We start from the raw sequence: 20,563 nt of genomic DNA on the forward strand, positions 1-20,563 counted from the left end.
CAGTGCTCCCCACTGGTGCTCACGGCTGGAAAGGGAGAAGAAAGCCCACCTGCTCGGCCCTCTCTCCTCCTGCCTCCCTCCCCCTTCCCAAACGCAGGGCCATGCAGGGCTCCCTTTGTCATCAGCCGGCTGGGACACCACCCGTCTATGTCACACATAACGCTCTCCAAATAGGTGCTTCTTTCAGTGGCAAACCCTAATGGAAACAAATTCAGTCCAAGGGTCAATTATGGGCTTATTTTCATATTTATGGACTGAATACTTTTCCCCAAAAGACGCTAATGATAGCCTAAAGGACAAGCTAATCAAAACAGCAGCCACTGGAGAAGAGAAAGCAAAGGATGCATTTGCTCTGCTTTCTCCCTCCAGCCCCTCCCACGCACATCGCTCGTATCCTGGACGCCTCTCTCCTCCTCAGTCTCTCCCCAAATGAATGCCTTCGAAAATATCTTGACAAAAATCAGGGTCGTAACAAAAGGAAGTGCATTGTTCCAGCTCTCCCCTGGCAGAAACAGTAACACTGAATAAACAACTCCTCACCCAGCAGAAGGAAGCAGCCCTACCTCCAGCGGGTCAGACTGCCTGGGCGCCATTTCAGGGACACTGGGGACAACCCGGGCCCTTGATTACCTCTGCTTGGCTGCTCAGCAGGTGCCCACCGGCCAGCTGTGGGTGGTGAGCTCACTGCAGTGTCACCATGAAGCTATGGGTTCTAATTAGCGCCTCATGTGCTGTCCAGGCGTCACCCGAACGTGTATACATACAACGTGAGCATGTCCTTCGTCAAATGTTTTGACTGTTAACTGACATCAGATTTAACAATCTTATACTTGGGCAAAATGGAATCATACTGCAATTCTAAAGGCTCAAGTGTCAGCAAGGTGCATGGGTAACTTCTCTAAGATCCTGTCAAGCCATGGACTGGAAGAATCCCTTGGTATTTTGGACCACATACAAGCTGGCTCACGCTTTCCCTAAAGCTCATTTTCAAAATACCTTCCTCTCCGATGCCCTCGATTTGTGGCCCACAGGGTCCTTCCCACCTTGAGGGCCGTCCTCCTAGGCATCAGAAGCTAAGGGATTTCTCTTTGGCTTCTGGACTCACAAGCGTTGACCCCCGTGAGCGTTCCTATTTTGCTTCCTGCCCTGACTCCGCCACTGCTCACGGGAGACAGCATGTGTTCACACAGGACACTTACTGGTGTGGACATTAAAGATGCCAACACAGACAGGTGGGTCACGTAAGGCTTGACTATTACAAATTGTAACTGCAGCTCCCACCTACAGAGCACTTACCCTGGGCCGGAGTTGTACTAAGCGAGGACTTCAAAAAGCTCATGGATAATGAAACAAAGATGGATTTAAGGACAGGCGTTTGGCACAGTGGTTAAGACAAGCGCGTGGGGCTTCAGCATCCCACATCAGAGTGCCCGGGTTCCACGCCAGCTCCGCTTCCCGTCTGGCTTCTTGCTGACGCGCACACTGGCAAGCAGTGAGAAAGGCTCAAGGACTCGGGTCCCTGCCTCTCCCACGAGGAGCCCAGGTGGAGTTCCTGACCTCTGGCTTTGGCCTGGCCCCGTCCCGGCTACTGTGAGCGTTTGAGGAATGAACAAGCAAATGAAAGGTCTTTCTCTTACTTCCTCTCTGCTTTTCAAATGAAATGAAAATAAACTAATTAAAACACTTCAGGGGCTGGTGCCGTGGCTCACTTGGTTAATCCTCCGCCTGCGGCGTCGGCATCCCATATGGGTGCCGGTTCTAGTCCCAGTTGCCCCTCTTCCAGTCCAGCTCTCTGCTGTGGCCCGGGAGTGCAGTGGAGGATGGCCCAAGTGCCTGGGCCCTGCACCCCATGGGAGACCAGGAGGAAGCACTTGGCTCCTGGCTTCAGATCGGTGCAGCATGCCAGCCATAGCGGCCATTTGGGGGGTGAACCAACGGAAGGAAGACCTTTCTCTCTGTCTCTCTCACTGTCTAGAACTCTGTCAAATAAATTAAAAAAAAAACACTTTAAATTTAAAACATGTTTAAGTTAAAATGTTTTTAAAACTGTAAGTTTATTTTGCTGCAAAAATTTTAGGAAGGGGGTGCTGCTAACCATCTTAATCTCAAACAAGGAGACTGAGTCTTACAGAGGTTACAGCTTCTCCTGGTCCATGGCTGGGCTCTGGGGTGAGCAGGATTCCACCCGGCGATAACCTGATCCAAAGCCAAAGCTCCCAACTCTGACCCTGCTCTGCTCTCTGGACTGATGCATTCCACAGACAGCCACCTTTGGGCAACATCCTCCGTGAGGCCAGGGAGGGGGAAACGTGCCCTGCAGGACTCTCCGCCTGCTGACGGAGCAGGATGCGGTCTGTGCCAGGAAACCGAGTTATGTAGAAGAGACAGAAGAGAGACCCAGGAGAGAGGTAAGGTGGGGGTGGCCCCAGCCACCAAAGGCCAGCTCATCGGGGAGCTTAACCCAGACATGGAGCAGAGTGGACAGACAGGTTTCCCACATGCAGAACACGAAGCACCAAACCACTCTGTCAAATTCTCAGCCCTACTGAGAGAAAGCTGCATCCCCACCCCGCCAGGAAGAGAGACCGTCATCCACAACAGAAGAGAAGTGGGATGACGACGGTGCTGGGAAGAAGAGTGGTGGTGGTTCAGACTCTCCGAGAAAGAGTACCTGACCTCACGTGGAGCAGGAAATCTAGGGAGACTTCCGGAAGAAAGCCACACGCAAGCTGAGGCCTGGGGACTGGCAGGTGAGGAGGGAGAAAGGAGCCAGGTGCTGGAGACAAGTGAGCACATTAAGACCCAGAACAGCGGGTGAGGTTGGTGAGAGCACAGAGAAGCAGGGGAGCCTGTGGCACGCAGAGACCACCAGTCGGCACCACGAGAGCCACGGGGGGCAGGCGCACTTCATCCAGACACTGCAGGGATGTGGTCTCAGGTCCTGCGAGGCGTCCCAGTCAGAATCCCATCCCGCCCTCCCATCCTTGTCCCTGGAGCAGGGCAGCTCCTGTGACCACGGAGGCTTCCACTCTGTGACGACTTCACCTTAGTACACAAAAGGGAAGGGACCTCATGGATAGGGTCAAGGTCCCTTGGCCACTGATTCTGAGTTATTCAAAGGCCTGATGTAAACAGATGAGCTCTTTAAAGAGCTTGGACCACCAGAGATACTGTCCTGCTGGCCTTGAGGAGGCAGACTGCCTTGGTGTGGCACATTCTGTGGATGGCCTCATCACCGAAGGATTCAGGCCCGAAGCAAAAGCAGTAACATTCCACCAATAAACAGAGCCTAGGAGAGGACCCAGTGCCCCCCGAGGACCTTGGCCAGGACCAGGACCTGGATTTCAGCCCTGAGCACAGGATGCAGATCTCCCTGTTGCAGAGCCTGAGGTGAACAAGGACATGTTCCCAGCCACTAGGTCTGTGCTGATTTGTTATACGGCAGTGGAAAACAAATACATGAAGCTAGCAAGAAAAACAAAAAAGCAACAGAGAAGGAGGGCTGTTCGCCTTCAGTGAGCAAGCTGGGAATTCCATGATGCTGGGGGGATGGGGACACCATGCTGCAGGTAGCTCACTCACAGCACCCAGCCCTCCATGTGGGAGCCGCGACCACAGAATACAACAGTCATTTCCCAAAACACTGACATTCAAGCTGCTTTTGGCAAGGAACTCCATCTATTTTCATCTTATTTAGAAAATTCTAACTCAAGCATGTGCCAATCACTCCCTTGGAAAACCTCTCCTAGACTCCAAAAGGGCCTATGTGTCCTAACTCTCACATGTTTATCATAGCTGTGACCACTCTGCACTTGAACCAGTTTGTTTCTGTCCACTCTAAATCGTCACTTAACCTAGGAGAGTTCTATTCATAATTTTTTCTGATGTTTATCAAAATGCCAAGCACCTAGCAGGAAATGCTGGTTAGATGAATAAATAAATGTAGAAATGAATGAGATTTCAGGAAGAAAAATATGTCTTTGCTTCTGGGGACGTGGGAGGTGAATACAAACAATGAGTTACAGAAGCTGTGTGTGGGTGGAGGGACACTTGGTGAACATTTGTTCACCAATGAACTTCATTAACTGAAGTTTGTAGAGCTAAAAAAAGAATAAGGAATTAAATCAAGACAGAAGATAAGAAACTAAACAATGACTCAAACGGCTACAAACACATAAAAGCAGACAGCTGCTGAAGGGTGATGAAGGTAGGGTGAAATAGACTTGATCTGACAGAAGATTCCAAATTGAGGAATGAAAAAGACATCAAAATGGGATAGACACCGAAATATCCAAAATGAAACAATAACAACATAACATTCCCTTGATCATCCAAATCACGCATGACTTGCCTCTGAAGTCCCATCAGTTTCAACATGGCAGAAGGCAGCCTTGGTGCTCCCTGCTGAGAGATCTCGGACACCTAAGGCTGCTCCTTGTCCCAGCTCAACAGGGAGCCAGGGGCTTTCTCCCTCACTGGCACTCCAACCCAAGGAGCGGAGTCTGCACTGGCTCAGGACTACACATCACAGTTGGGCTTCTGGGCACTTGTCTTTGAGTGGAGGTGGGTAAGCTCCTGGTCTTCTGGGGGCACCTTTTCTTTGGAAGGCTCAGCCTCCAGGCCCTGGCAATCCCAGCAGGAACCCCATGGGTCTTATGGAAAAGGGCAAGGCAGCATTTCCATCTGCTTCTAGAAAGGCCACAGGGTGCTCCAGGCCCTGGCACGCTCTCGTCTAGTTCGTTTGGCCAGTTCAGTGAGGGCCATGGCTAGAACACTGTCCGCTGGTGAAGACACATGCTTGTGCATCTTCCTGGGAAACCTGTGTTGCCAGCAAGCGAAGGACAGGAGATCTGGACCCCACCCATGCATCTACTTGGTCCTGTCTTGCAGTCAACCCAAATCTCCCACGACTGACTTCCTTCTTCCCAGACCCATTCTCTCCAACCCAGGTGTTCCGCATGCTCCCATTTCAGATGCTGTCATGATCATTTTAATTGAGCTGAAATGTGGTGGTAGCAGAGGACACCCCAAGAGAGCTGAACCCCACCAGGCAGCTAGTGTCTTATTCTTCGAACTCAAGGAGATGATGAGTCTCCCAGTACCTTTCCCCATTCACCAGCTCAAGGCATTTTGAAAAGTGTTTCCCTGTACTTTTGTGAACAAGAAATAAAACAGTTGTCTAATAAGATACATTTTAATTGCTCAAGCCAGTCTCATGACAGTCAGTAGCAATACTAAATCTATGGTTTATTGAGCACATGGTGAGGCAGAGTCCACAGGTTGTAACAATTTTAACCCATAAAGAAACTGAGGTTCAGGGGTCGGCACTGTGGTGCAAGAGGTTAGACCAACGGCCTGCAATGTCAGCATCAGATCCAGCTCCCTGCTAATGAACATGACAGCAGATGATCCAGGTCGTCAGGCCCTTCACCCACATGTGAGACCCAGATGGAATTCCTGGCTTCGGCATGGCCCCGCCTCAGCTACTGTGGCCATCTGGGAAGTGAACCAGTGGATGGAAGATCTCTGTCCTTCCTTCTCTCTGTAACTGCATGTCAAATAAAATAAATCTCCAAAGAAAATAAAAAATAAACAAACCAAACTTTATGAAATAGTCCAGTCTTCGGTCCCCAAAGCCCATTTTCTCTCCACAAAAACACGATGGCAAAATTAGTGGGCCTTAGGGGATGGCTAGCAGGAGCTGGGGCAAGCTTAGCATGTACTTTCATGCAAAACTTAGGTGAGGGTCCTGGTGCTATGCAGACCGCAGTCACAGATGAGACCAATCTCCACCATCTTGGATGAAACAACCAACCAAACCTAAATGTAAAGCTGAGACTTAGGTCCAAAACCTCAACACACAAGTGTACAATGCTTCTGCGTGTGGTTCAACCAGCCCACATGCACAGGACCTGCACCTTTTTAACTGAGAACACGGCACACGTCAACAGCAGAATAGTCATCTCTTGCCTCCCCATCCTATCCTGGCAGGATCATGTGGAAGTTGGGGAAGGGGGAGGAAGCCATGCCCACTGCTCACCGCTGTTCAAAATATCACCAGGCCTCCAAACCCCGTCATCGAACAGACACACACACATACAGAGGGTTCTCCCTGCACAGAGTACCACACGGCAGTGTTTGAAGGAACAAGGTAGGATATTTCCCCTTCTCAGTGTAGACATCAAATATCAAGCTTGAAACTGCATTTGCGTGATAAGAGAAGGTAGAATGGCATGGTGTGAAATGATATGATAGCACGAAAAACTGTTGTTAGGAGGTGTTGGCACCTGAAAAACAACACGTCTTGTTCCTATTGGTTTCAGTCTGAGCCTCCTCCAAGAACAGGCTGCATGGTCCTGTTGGAAAGTCTTCAGTGTGAGAGCTGACTGTAAACAGAACACACATCCAACACTTTGCCCTTCCACAAACACACATAGAAGACGGTTACTGGCTCCGGTCAACACAGACAGGATGTTGCACTATGGGTTTTTTTCTTCTTTTTAATTGACAGATAACAGTTGTATATATTTATGAGGTACAATGTAATGTTTCTTGACATGTGTACATTGTGAAATGATAAAATCAGGCTGATTAACAAGTCCATCACTGACTAAAAGCTATGATGTATTTATATCATATATTCACATGTGCATATACATACATATATATATATATATGCATATTACTCAGCCTTTAACAGGCAGAAAATTTTGCAGGGATAGACACTTGGCACAGCTGTTAGGATGCTGCCTGGGACATGCACATCCCACATCAGAGAGCTTGGATTTGGGTTCTGGCTCTGAGCTCATCCCAGCTAATGCACACCCTGGAGGCAGCAGGTGAGAGTTCAAGTAGTTGGGTTCCTGCCACCACCCTGGAAACCAGATTGAGTTTCTAGCTCCTGGCTTTGTACTGACTGCAGGCATTTGAGGAGTGAACCAGTAGATGAGAGCTCTCTCTCCCCACTCCCTCTTCAAGTAAATAAAAAATAATTAATTTTTAAAAGATAAGTTTGAAAGTAAAGAAGCCTGTCATTTGAGGGAACATAGATGGACCAAGAAGACACTATATTAAGTGCAATATAACAGGCACAGAGAGACAAATACCTCATGATCACATTCATGTGTGGAATCCACAAAAATCCAGCTCAAGAAGAGAGAAGAATGGAGGTCACTAGAGGCTGAATGGGGGTTGGGAGATGGACCTAGAAAAGGGAGAGGTTGCTGTCTGTTTTACTTTATTTTATAACGTGACATTGTTAGGTAGGAAGTCAGATATGAGCTTATGTGTGTGTAACAATGGCCAGTATATGCATCTGCATCTCAAAGCCATCCTGATAATGTTTCACTGGTAGCTGGTATGCGCATCCTGCCCTGCCCCTTCTACCTGATAACCTGCCAGGTGGGGGGGTCTTCCACGGTCTCCCAGGTGCAGCCCAGTATCTGCATTTCAAATACCCTGCTCCAGATTCCCATTCACTGTGCGGTCCTGCTCACTCTTCCTCCTGTCTGAAACCTTCAAGGGAAAACTCAGATAGAAGTTTTTCTATTTACATCCAAAAAGCCCTTTGTTCCAAGAGGAACAGAGGTGGGTAAGCAAGACCCATCTCCTTAAAAACGCCCAGCCTCAACCAGACGGCACGGGCTCTGCCCTCTGCCTCTCTGCTGAGCCGCCTGCCTGGTCTGGCCAGGTGTAATCTTTCTACTCAACCTTGTAACCTGGCTCCTTCCCCCCAACCACGTCCGAGCAACTGGGCACTCTCTCTCAGGTCCTGTCTGGAGAGGTGCCCATCCGTTCTTACGGATGTCCCTTCCCTAATAAACTTTGCTACTTTTACTTTCCACTACTCTGTCTCATGCCTGAATTCTTTCCTGCGCGAAGACAGGAACCCTGCCATTCTCCAGTAACAACATCGGAATATTTTGTCTATGCCAGTGCATGCACTGACACACAGAAAGAACTAAGTCCACGCTCAAGTCGTCCTCACAATAGATGACTTGTAACAGGCATAAGTTTCCCAAAAGCAGCTGGCAACAGGTGCAGCTCAACGCTGAGCAGCCATGGAACTGTTTCCTGTCCTACCCGGCTTCTCTTCTGCAGGAGTCTGTGGGGATTATTTTGCTGTTGCTCCTGTGTTGAGGCCCTGGCTAGGGAAGGTGGCACTGCTGGAGAGAGGGGTCTGATGTGTCCACATGTTCCTGAACCTCACCTGTGGCAGCCCAGCCATAACTGGCGGGACTTTTCTCCTTAAATTAATTCCATCCACTCCCGATTTCCACCCTTCCTTTTGCAACTCTGAGCTCCCCACCTGTGTTCTCAGCCAAGTCAGGTCTTCCCTTCTGTCTCCATAAAGACAAACCTTTGTGGGTGCACAGCTTCCTTGGCCAGGAATAAGTTTCAGGAGTGAGGAAATGCGCGCATGCGTGTGCGTGAGCGCCAAGGCGAGGGGGCGGGAGGGAGCTACATAAAGAAATTAAAAGAGAATATTTTCCCGAGCAATTGAAGCCCATCTCTGAACAATGACGACAGCTCTTCACTTTCCACAACAATAGAGGGCACGGAGGAGTCAGCTCATTAGAATATCTGCGGCTCTTTTCTGTTCTCTCTGCATGAAGCCCCCGTAATGTCAGTTGTCACTTATTAATGACAATTAACTAGTAATCAGCAGTGAGACTCTTCGAGGTGGTCTTCGGCTGACAGGTAAAGAAAGAGAACATTGCCGAGTGCCACACAGTGACATGGAGCCTTCAAAGGGAGTGCAGCATCTCCATAAATTACTTCAGAAAGAAATTTCCTTTATACATTCTCGCTGAGCTTAAGGATCTTTAACCCTAGAAAGACCACACTCCAGTTCTCTTTTTGCGACTTCTTTTCTCATCACATGAAATCTCCCGGCCACCTGCCATCATCCTAACTGGGTCTTCCATCCAGCGCTCACCTTCACTCCCGATCCTTTCCTGCCTCCAGCTGCTTAGTCTCAGTCCTGTCCACCCATGACTTAAGTCACTCCATCCATGATGTGCGTAGTTCATCCTACTCAGGACGCTGGCCTTAGTTCTGTCTACACATGAACCCAGTTAGGCCTGTCCACAATGCCCGAGACTACGCCTGCTTCATTTCACTAGCTGCCTGATGGCACCAGTGGCTTCATTCTGCCGTTGTGTTTCCTTTCACTCTCTCGCCCTAAGATGGATCTACTGCTCTCCACCTTTCTAGAACGGCTGGCAGAACGGCCGGCAGATGGCCACTGCAAACACCGGCTGAATTCCACACAACATGGTTCTCCAGCCTGCTGACCTGCCCAAGGGCTCCCCAAGTCTCAGCTTTCCCGCAGCCTGCACAGAAACAGAAGACAGTGTCTCCTGGCCCCAGCACACATCTGATCAAGGAGACAGAAAGGGACGGCACAGGCACTTACCTGACGTACACCTCTCTCCACGGCGCCTTGCCCCCCATTTCTCTAGGATGCTGGGACACTGCAGGAATCTGGAGGATGCCAGGAGGAGGAGTTTTCCAGAAAGAGACACTCAGCGGCCGGGCGCAGCTGGGTACCACTGCACAGCACAAGTGCTTGCTCGGGGGTGCTGAGGCTGAGGGAAGGCCAGGGTTGCCCTGGAAGGCTCACCAGGGGAGGAAACACACACAGCCGGGTTCCCCTTGCCAGGGCTCAGACGCACTCACAAAAAGATGGGTCATCGCATCTACTGACGTCAAAGCAATGCGATTAGATTATTCTCCTATTGTGGAAACCACCGGCAAAAGAAATGACATCTAAAGCGTACTTGAAATATCAGAACTTCCATTCCTGATAGGGAATTACACGTACAAAGGCAGCCACAAGGAACAAGAAACGCAAAGATCAGGTGTCTCCAAATACAGGAGCACGATTTTACTGAAACAGATTTTCAAAAAGTGAGAGGTCATCTGGAAATAGTAACTTTGTGACTTTAAAAAAAAAACCAAATCTGGTGTTTTTGTCAGAGAAGCTTAGCATGATGGGAACTCCCTATGCCTCTCTGCCTGCCTTCATTATTTTGTTCAAAGGATTCTGTGATATTACAATGCTTCCATGACAACAAATAAGATGTTACACATTGTTGGCTTCCAACTATCTAACCAGAACTTAAATAGGAATATTCATGCGTATTTAAGAGCATCATCATGCAAAGGACTGCCATCCAAACTGCCTCTTACTTAAGAGTTATGTGGCAATCTGCTGTGAGAAAAAGTCCTTTCCATCAGACTCCGCTGGCAGATCATTCAGACTTCAGCGCCACTGGTTTCCACCAACACATGACAGGTATGGCAGAAGCCGGAATGTGTCCCAATCAATACATCTGGAGTTCGTTTGAGATGTAGTCATTTATCATGCCATTCAGAAATGCAAAAACCCATAGTTTCATTAACAGAGACCACTATTTGAGCTCGTCTTCCTGGGACTCTGCATATCTAAATTAATGATTTGTGAACTTCAAGGCTCTAAAAGAATAAGAACAGGAATATTCAAGAAGAGAATAAATTGCTTTGAAAGCGGAAATTAGATTTTATTAATTTATAAACTCTATACAAATGAAATGTCTCAAATTAAATCAAAACACAACTAAATATTTGTTTTCTTTAATCTTAATAACCTAAGACAGTCAAAGGTTGATACTGGTAAGTAGAATGATCAATTGATCAATAATTAGTCAATGTAAACTGGCATAATGGCATGACATACGTGTGAAAGCCACTGCTTAGAAATACGATTCAACGTTACACAGAGGATCAAGTATTTAAATATTCTCATCTGTCTTGGTTTTATTATTACATAGCACTCATTATGCACTCACTTATTTTATTGTGTAAAAAGTAAAGGAAATCCTTAGTTCCAGTTAGTTGGAGAAAACTGGAAAGAAATACCCTGAAAACATTCATAAAATATATTGAAAGCAGAAAAACTTACTGAAAGTAAGTTTTCTTTTGTCTTGGGACTGATGGGTGCTTCAACAAGACACCCATAGGAAATCCAGCTGTCTGAGCTGCCTGGAAGAATTAAGTCAAGGCCTTGAGGAATGCAGGCTGGGATTTTTCTCATTTACATGTTTTAGAAACTGGTGTCCTCCAGATTACTGTTGCTAATCCTTTGCAACCATCATGCTTCTTGGTCAAGCAAGCCTCAAAGAAAAACGTCCCTGGAATTCCAGCTTCGTTTGGAAGGCTTAAAGATGCCTTTATTTTCATCTTTAAGCAATCAATTCTCTGCAAACAAGAAGCTGCTTTTCTTTTTTGCTTCTATTTAAATATGATGGATGTTATATCTCCATTATTTAACAAAACAGGACCAAATACGTGGGCCCACTGCTTCTGCTCTCAGTTCAAAATAAAAACCACCCTAAGCTGTCACCAGACCACCTTTACAGCAGTTGGACCAAGCTGGAAATCCTGGCTGATCAATCAGGGGTCAGCTCCTAAAGAGCTGGTGAACACACTGTCCTTCAGGAAAGAGGATGAGTCCCAGTATTTTTAAGGGTGCCTGGTCTTAACCAACAGGCCTTCCTTGTTCTCTTCACTCTTGGCTGTTACCTCCACCTAAGGCCATCAGAAACCTGGGCAAAGACAGGAATGAGGCTTCCTAGTTAGCAGAACCCTTGAACGTGGTCTCTAACACTCTTGGAGTGGTCCCTCTCTCTGGACTTCTGACACTAATATAGGTGTTTTTCTCTTACAGGGCCCACTATGATGAAATCCCGTTTCACTAAGCAGTCCATTTTATTTTGCAATTGCCTTTACTAATCAGTACTAATTGTAAATTAGTCATGGAAATGACAGAATTCAAAGCTTCTCTTCCCATTAGCAAGATGGCAATTGGGAGACAATAGGGTGTTTTAATGAGCCATGGTGTCCTGAACAGACAGAAGACCACAGTCACATCCTAGTCCTGGGTGCTCAGGGAGCCACAGGCTCTTTCTCTCCTCTTCAATGTTACATTGTCTGTAAAACAGGTAACTTGGTCACACTAGTTCAAATGAAATCATATGATGTGAAAGTACACACAAAAATTTTCTTAAACTATCTTTTCTTTAAATAACAGATATTAAAATTACAAATTAAAACATCAAGACTACACTGGCCAAATAATGAAAATAGTGTTGTTTTTTTTTTTTAAGAAAACCACAAACCTCTGTTCAAGAAGCAAACATGTAGAGAAATGGTCATCCTTGTGCACACAGGTGTGTGAGCTGGAGCAGGCAATCCTTGTGGGCAATTCGCACACAAGTTTCAAGGCAGAGGTCCCAGGCCCAAACACTTGTTTTAAAGACATAATAAAAAATTTCACAAAAATATAGAATGGAAAGTTCTTTGTGTTCACATTGGCAACACTGAAAAGTTAGAAAGAATTTAAATGTTGCTTATTAAAACTAATAGGGAATTGATTAAATTTCAGTACTTTGCAACAAGGTTTATAATCCTCAATATTTAATGAAATGGGACAACCTGCATTATGTGTTGTTAGGTTCAAAAAAAAAAAGGCAGGGTATGCTGAGCACCATCATTGTTTTGTAGGAAAATGAGGGAAAAAAAGAGATGCTAGCACAAAAATAATCAGTGATTTTTACCTGGGTGAAAACAATAGTGAATTTTTATTTCCTTCCTTGTGATGTTTGTTTCCAAGTTTTTTCCGATGATACTGTGTCACGTTTATCGTAAGAATGAATGTTACATAAAAACACACAAATTCTCTCCAAAACAGATTTCACACTCTGGTATCCTTTAAGTCTACAATTCAGTAATTAGCTCTCAATGGCATGAATCAACTTCAGAGAAATTATAAAGAAGGAGAGAATATGAAAGTCCACCTGGGAAGAGGGCAGAAACCCTTATTTGCATATTCAGGTTTCTGAAAATTTCATGGTTGGGACATGACTGTTGCCAGCTGTTTAAAGATTGCGGACGACAGAAATGCAGACACCTGGTCACAATACTTTCAATTATTCCTTTTTGTGTACTGCCTAAAAGTTGGTTTCTCTGACGTCAACTCTCATCTATCATTAGTTTAGGGGCTTGTGACCCTCTAAATATTGACTGTGTAACAATCACCCTCACACAACTCGCCTTCTTGTCAAAGTCCTACCTTTGAGGAAGAAAAGATTTGGTTAGCGATTAAACCCAAGCCCCGAGCTGCGACTGCTAAAGCAAAAAAAGGTTCTTCTGGCCGGTGCACAATGATACCCGAAACCAACCAAAACGCGGGCCCGAGCGAGAAGTCACGGGCCGCTCTCATCCCAGCTCCCGGGCCCGCTATGGGATGGGGCGCGGGGGTCCCCATCGGGCTGCTCTGCGGGGTGCGATCAGAGGGCCTCCCCTGGGAGGTCGACGCAAGGCCAGGCCGGGAAGCAGGTGCACGGACGGGCCCTGCAGCCCAGGCTCTCGGGGTGCTGCTGGCGAGCCCCAGCACCCTGAGCCAGGTCCTCGCCCAGGGACAGGCACGGGCCCAGCGCCCGCGGCTGCGACGCGGGAGCAAACGGGCGCCCGCGTGCCGAGCCCCTGGAATGTGCCAGGCGTGTGGCACGCACCCGGCGAAGGCAGGCTGGGCCCGTCACCGGTGGCCCCCATTTCTGGGGACAGCCCAGCGACCTCTCCGCTCGCTGCGGCACCAGGTTCAACAGTAACACGGCAACGCGGCGGAGGAACTGGAAAGACAAAGGGGCCGAGGGGGGACACCCCCAATTCTGGGTCCAGCCGCGACCGCGGAACTTGGGGTGCCGGCGGCGTCCGTGTCCCCGAGGGCACCGTTCCCCGCCAGCCCCTCCTGGGCCGCTCTGGCCGCCGCTCCCCGCTTCACAGCTACTCCTGTTTTCCAGGGGCGCTGTCCAAGACACGCACCTGCCGCCGGGGACCCCGCGAGGCCGCCTCCGCCTCGCGCGTCCTCTTCGGTCAGCCCTGAGCCCCAAGCACAGGCCCGCGCAGAACCGCCGCGTCTGATTGGCTGCGGACCCTACAGGACACCGCCAGCTACCAATGAGAGAGTCGGAAGACGGGCGCGCGCCGCCGCGGGGCCGCCCCGGAGCCTCTCGGGGCCACGCGGGGCGAGGACGACGTGGGGACTAAGCAGAAGGTGGGAGAGCGAACTCTCCCGCTGCGCTGTTAAGGGGGTGCCCCCGGCCGGGGTCTCGGGGTTCGGGGGTGGGTGCTGCAGTCCAGGGGCCCTCGGGGCTCCAGAGAAAATGGAGGGGAAAAAAAAAAAGAGAGAGATGGTAGCCAAAAATAAATGTAGTGCTTTTTCCCTGTGCGGAAACAATAGTCAATTTTTATTGGCTTGTGATTTTAGTTTTCCAATTTTTTTTTCGATGATGTCATCACTTCCACCCTTAGAACGAGAGTTATATAAAAAACACAGATTCTCCCCAAACGCGTCTGATTCTGCAGACACCAAGACTCACCTCAGACGCTGGATCACAGAGCAGCCTGTTTAAAATAATAATTTTTTTACAAAAAGCTCAGGTGTTGGGTTTCCACCCTGGGGCCTGGTCCCTTGTGGCTGCAGTGCGGCTGCCCCTGGCCCCACCAGCGAGTCTCAGCTTTCCACAAAGGGTATTTGTAAATATTTTCAAAACCGGCAGGCCTCTCTGAAGAAAGCCCACCCATTACTCAGTGACTCGATTCGGTCATCCTCGGCACCTGGCAGGGTTCAAATAATGTTGAATTCCCAGGTTTCAAACTGCAGCGTGCCCCTCCTGAGTGGAGTGGGTGCCGCGGGTGAGGAACGCCCAGAGGTAGCCCTCGCAGCCTGCCGACAGACAGCTCCCAGGCACAATAAGCACGCCATGACAACCCGTGTAAATCAAGAACTGCATGTGGGTTTATTTTACATTTGAGAAAACAGTGGATTTAATTGTGTGAACCAAAATGTACTGTACAATATTAATGACAGAACATCAAAATGTATAATTAATAGTGCATTGCTTGCTTTGTTTTTATTTATTTATTTTTGTCTGATAGTTCCTCTGAGTACATGCATCTGGAAAGACGCAGGTGCCAGTAAAATTTCTCTATTTAAATCAAGCTGCAGGAACTAAATTTTATTCAAAAATCGTGGTTTTACATTATATACACAGAAATTTAATATAAAATGACAATATAAAAAGTTAAAAGAGAAAGCATACAGCCAGAAGGTACAAAGAAAGCTGAAGAGATTAAAATGGTTCGATATGCAACGTACAGGAGTTTAAGCTGATGCTGGCAATCAACAAGGGAAAGGAGTCCGACGTCTGCCCCGTTTACGTATTTATTTTTTCATTTACCAATGCAGCACGCTATAGAAAGGTCAGCTTGTACCAAAGCTTACGTTTGTAAATAACTATAAACCGCAGTATTTTACAGGAAAAAAAAGAAATAGCATTTTTACACATTTTTTTAAATAATAGCTTGCATACTTTTTCTGCCAAAAGTGGCATTCTTCAGCATCCAGAGGAGGGTTTGGGCATAGTGGCGACGGGGGTGTTTGTTGTTGCGTGTGGGGTGTGTGTGTGTGTGTGTGTGTGTGTGGCTCCCTGCGTGAGCGAAACATGGAGTGGTGGCCTCAGAACCCAGGGAGTCCTCAGCAGCCTCTGACTGACTTCCCACAGCTGCATGCATGCTTCCTCACCAACCAGTCCTGCACAAGAAAGCTCATTTTTTAATTATTAAATACGTTTTGTGTCTGACACAGCTTTTGATCTGCATGAAATGCCTTTAAGCCTTTTTTTCTTTTTTTTTTTTTTTCTGAGTGAAAGGCACAGAAATGCGATTACAGTCCTCCAAGAGTTAAATTTGACACTCCCAGGTTCTATGACCTTTATTGTCATGGCAACTTCGTAATTTTAGGATGTCTCTTTATCATTGTTATTTGCATCTTTCTTTACTGCTAAATAGCGTCTCTGAGTCGCGTGCCCCACTATTTCCTACAAAAGATAGCTTAACATCAAGAACAGATGTTGAAAATAAAGGTCAGACTGACTCACGGAAAAAAAAGAAAAAATAACATGCACAGATCAGACAAAGAGCATATAAATATAACTACAAAATGTGTGTAAGAAAAACCAGGGTCCAGACAGGCAGTTCAGCAACAAAGGAAAGACTGATTTCAGCGGCTCAGGCCAGGCCTAGTGCAGTGTGAGGACGGCGTGGTGTGACGTCCGGCAGCCCCGCGCACACCTGCACGCTATTGCTTCTCCAGCTCGGTCACGTAGATCAGGTGGTCCTCGGGCGACTTGCCGTGCGTCTTGCTAAGGTGCAGTTTGACCGCGTGCTTGCTCGCAAAGGTCCGGTTGCAGAGTTTGCACTGGAATGTGGAGCCCGCGTCTTCCTCGGCGGCCCCCAGCGGGCCCAGGGCCTTGCTGGCGAGGACCTTGGAGACGTTCTGCTGTTCTTGAACCTGACTGAGGGGCAGCTTGGAGAGGTCCTTCAGGCTGAAGCCCAGGTGCGTCTCCAGATGACTGATGTATGTGGAGGCAGTTCTGAATTGAGAGGCACAATCGTTGCAAAAGAAAACAGGATGCCCTGTGTCCAGGTTCTTGAGGAATTTCGTCCCCCCTGTCCTCCTCAGCTGGTACTTGACGTTGGCCAGCCAGTGGCTGATGGTGGTCATCGAGAGGCCGGTGAACTTGGAGATGTGCACTCGCTCCTGGGGGCCCAGGTCCGACATGATGTACTTGCCCTCCGCGGTCTCCCGTAGGCTCGAGGCAAACTGGGCCTGCAGGATCAGCAGGTGCTGTGGGTTCCAGTTGGACTGGCGCCCCTTCCGCTTGTGGACAGGCGACAGCTCGTCCAGGGCCTCCTCGAAGCTGCTGCCGTCGGCGTCTGACTTCTCCGACACCGTGGAGGGCGTCGAGGACTTGGGGGTCAGGCGGCCCGTGAGGTTCTTCACCATGTCGGAGATGTCCATGAGGGCGCTCTCCCGCAGTGGCGAGGCCACCGGGTCGGCCACGCCGGACACCAGAGGCTTGCTCTTGGACTTGGTCAAGTCGATGGGCTGGTCGCTGTTCTCGTAGTAGTAGCGGTCGATGGCGTCGGCCTGCTTCACCGGCGTGGTGGGGTAGACGGGCTTGTCCAGCATGCTGTTGCTGATCTTGTAGAGCATGGCCAGTGGGTCCAGTGAGGGGCTCACGGGCTTGGACACCTTGCCCAGGTGGGTGTTCATGATGGACTGCAACGCGCTCAGGGGGTTGATGAAGGAGGGCTCCGGCGAGTGGTCCGTGATGATGCCCAGGCTGCCGCAGCCGTTGGTGACCTTGGCTTTGTGAGGCTCCGTGCCGTTTGGGGTGTGTGCGTCCGCGGGACCCTCCTTTTTGGTCCTGCCAGTCTCGGCATCGGGGCCCTTCTTGGGCTGCTTGCCGCTGGTCTCCTCGGTTTTGGGAAAATCCTTGTTCTCCTTTGCCACGGGGGACGCGGCCTTGGTGGGGGAGCCCTTGTCCCTCTCGGGCGGCCTCTCTTCCTTCTTGACACTGACCTTGCCCGTGACCTTCTCCACCAGCTCCTCCATGGCAGACACGTTGCTCTTGTGCGGCGGCGGCGTGAGGCTGCCCGGGGAGTGCAGGAGGGCGTTGTGCTCAGCAGAGGTCAGCGACTTGACGCCGCTGGCGTAGGACGGCTGCACCTGGACGCTCTGCACGGCCGCCTGCAGCGGCTTCACGGCGCCCGGCAGCTGGTAGGCGGCGTGGATGCTGGGGTAGCCGCCCCAAGAGGGCGCGCCGTTCTGGGCTTTGCTGATGGCCGTGGAGACCGTGTTTTCCAGGGACTTGAGGATGTCCACGCCGCCCTTGGGGCTGTCGTCCAGGTCCTCCTCGCGGAGGTACTGATAGAGGGCGGTGGGCTCAAACCTCTCGGAGGCGTCCCCGCCCTCCTCCTTGATCTCCTTCTCCGTGTCCCCAGCCGCCGGTGCCTTCTCCTTCTCCGGCTCCTTCTTGTCCTCGGCGGCCGCGGCACCTGCAGGTGAGTCTGGCTGCTTTTTGATGCCAGAGGCCGGCAGCCGGGTGTGGGTCGTGGGGGGCAGGGGTATGGACTGGATCTTCTCCTCCACCACGGGGTCCAGCACCAATTGCTTCCCTTTCTTGGAGGCAGACGTGGTCACCTTTAGGAAGTGGCCGGTGACCATCATGTGGGCGGTGAGCTGCTGCAAGGTGTCGTGGGAGCTGCCGCACTCCATGCACTTGAGGATCTGCGCTTTGCGGGCCTCGAACTGCCACGTGTAGCTAGCACCGTTCTGGTAGCCGTAGCGGTTGTTGGGCGTGACGTAGGGGTTGGCCGTCTTCTGGTCCTTGGCCGACTCGCTCAGCGCGGCCTCCGCGGCCACGCCCGCTGGCTCCGGGGAGCAGGGGGACGCCAGGTCCTGAAGTGCTCGCTTCTTGGTGGAAGGGACCAGCTTGGTGATGGCCGGCACTGGCTCCTTCAGAGGCACTTTCTGGTAATGCTTTGTCTTGATCATGTGGACGCTGAGGTCCTGCAGCGACTCGAAGGAGTGCCCGCAGTACATGCACTTGAGCACCTTCTGGGCGTCTTCCTTCCCCTCCATCTCCATGAGGGAGCGCTTCCGGGGCTTGGACCACCGCTTGGTCTTCTCCGAGTCCTTGTCCCTGTTGTCGTCCCGGTAGTGGCCCGTCTCGTTCATGTGCACCGTCAGCTCCACCAGCGTGTCGTAGGCCGCGCTGCAGTCCTTGCAGCGGAACTTGCTGGCGCCGGTGAACACGGAGCCGTACAGCTTGTTGTTCTGCCGGTAGAGCTGCACGGTGCTGAACAGGCTGGGCTCGGGCAGCAGCCCGTAGGACGACGTCTGCTGCAACGTCTTGGCCAGCGCCGCCTGGTGCCAGTCGTACCCGGAGCCGCTGCTGTTACTGGTGGTGCTGCTGTGGCTGGTGCTGGTGCTGCCACCGCCGGTGCTGGGGGTGCTGGGCGTGCCGGCGGTGCCTGCGGTACTGGTGGGGGGCGTGGGGGTGGGGGTGGAGCTCTCCTTCCGGCTGACATCGGTGTTGCTGGAGGCCGAACCCGACTTCTTTAAGTCCAGAGCCAGGCTGGACCAGCAGGACTCGGAGAACAAGTTCGCATACACAGCTTTGATCTGCGCCAAGCTGTCCTGGGGATAGGAGACGCTGTCGGGACCCTGCGGCTCCTCCTTCTCCTCCCTGGAGGCCGGGCCCTGGAACTGGGCCGGCGGGTCGCTGTTCTCGCTGAAGGGCGAGCCGCAGGCGGCGTCCTGGTTGGTGGCGGTGCTGACGGGCGAGTTCTGGTAGCTCTGGGCCTCCTTGATCTCCGTGTCCTCGCTGCAGGCGAAGTCGCTCTCGGGAATGTCCAGGGCCGGCCCCTCATGCTCCTCGCACTCCGCATCTATCTGGGCTGCCTTCAGCTCCTCCTCGGGAACGTAAGCTGGGAGAGAAAAATGAGAGGCGGTCAGAAGGAGTAAATCATCTTCAGGGACGCGGCCTCCCCCGCAGTTAGAGGAGCTCTAAGAAGATGTTTTCAGCCCGGCGCCCAGGCTACACGGCTGCCCCAACTTCATGTATCTCCCTACTCCGCTGCGCGACAGCAGGAGCCGGGCGCAAACAGACCATTTCTCCTCCCAGGCGAACGCGTTTTCAACAAAGGAGGGGCAGCTGTGGCCCCCACCCCGTGGAAGGCCACAGTGTGTGGCAGGAGCCTCGGGAAGTGCAGGGCCCCGGGCTACCTCCTCCTCCTGCCCGGACTCCTCCCCCCGACGGCCGGACTGCCCCATGGGACTTCCAGAGTGGGACCTCGGCATGGGCTTTTCCAGCAACACACTGCACTGGCAATACCCTATGGTTCCCATAAATAAAAATACTTCTCAACGGCAAACAATAAAAATTCTCTGTTTTTCACTTAAAAAAAAAAATAGCAGAGCCCGCTTCAGTCTCCTGCTTGGGCAGAGCAGGGTTTCACCTTCCGGGTGGTGGCCAGAGAGGTGACAAAAGGTCGCATCTGTACACGAGCGTGCAAACCAGCATCACTCCCTGCAACAGCCAAAGGACGAGGTGACCCAAACGCCCAGTGAGTCCAGGAACCAAGAGCGGTCTCCCCGTCAGTGGAGAGTTAATCAGCCATCAAAGAGAAGAGGGCGGCAGCACGCTCAGTGCTGTGAGCAGTCACACACAGACAGACCCCGCACGACACATCTTACGAGGGGTCCCTCAGGGAGCGGGGGGGGGGGGGGGGGGATGGGGGGATGGGGAGTGCTTGGTTCATGCGTCCGGTTTCAGCTGGCGGAGGTGGGAAGCTTCTGGGGATGGTGATGGTGCTGGCAGCCCAACAAGGAGGACGTACACAGTGTCGCCGCCCTGTGCACCAACTGGTGGCTCACATGATGACTTTTAGTTGATGAATATTTTACCAAAAAAAAAAAAAAAAAGCTTTGTAGCTGAGCAAAGCCAAAAGCCTACGCTGCATCAGCCCGCTGAGCCCCGAGGAGCCTGCAGGTGTGACAGCCGCACAGGAACGGGAGGGGTGCCCGTCCAGTTCCGGACCAGGCCCTGGTTGGTACAGCAGAAGCTCTGGGGCCTTGAGCTTGTGGCAGGTCGCGGCCGCTCCCAGGGGA

At 50.8% G+C, this 20,563-nt stretch overlaps 1 protein-coding gene across 1 annotated transcript in view; it reads right to left on the minus strand.

The window, feature by feature from the left end:
- Nucleotides 1-14,820: 14,820 nt before the first annotated feature.
- Nucleotides 14,821-20,563, minus strand: part of TSHZ1 (teashirt zinc finger homeobox 1) — a 74,421-nt gene continuing 68,678 nt past the window's right edge. The window contains exon 2 of the mRNA XM_051851880.2: nucleotides 14,821-19,380. Coding sequence (XP_051707840.2) covers nucleotides 16,184-19,380 — 3,197 coding nt within the window. The 3' untranslated portion in view covers nucleotides 14,821-16,183. The remainder of the gene's footprint in view (nucleotides 19,381-20,563) is intronic.

Source organism: Oryctolagus cuniculus, chromosome 10, assembly GCF_964237555.1.
Source record: "Oryctolagus cuniculus chromosome 10, mOryCun1.1, whole genome shotgun sequence".
In the NCBI taxonomy this organism is placed as follows: Eukaryota; Metazoa; Chordata; class Mammalia; order Lagomorpha; family Leporidae; genus Oryctolagus; species Oryctolagus cuniculus.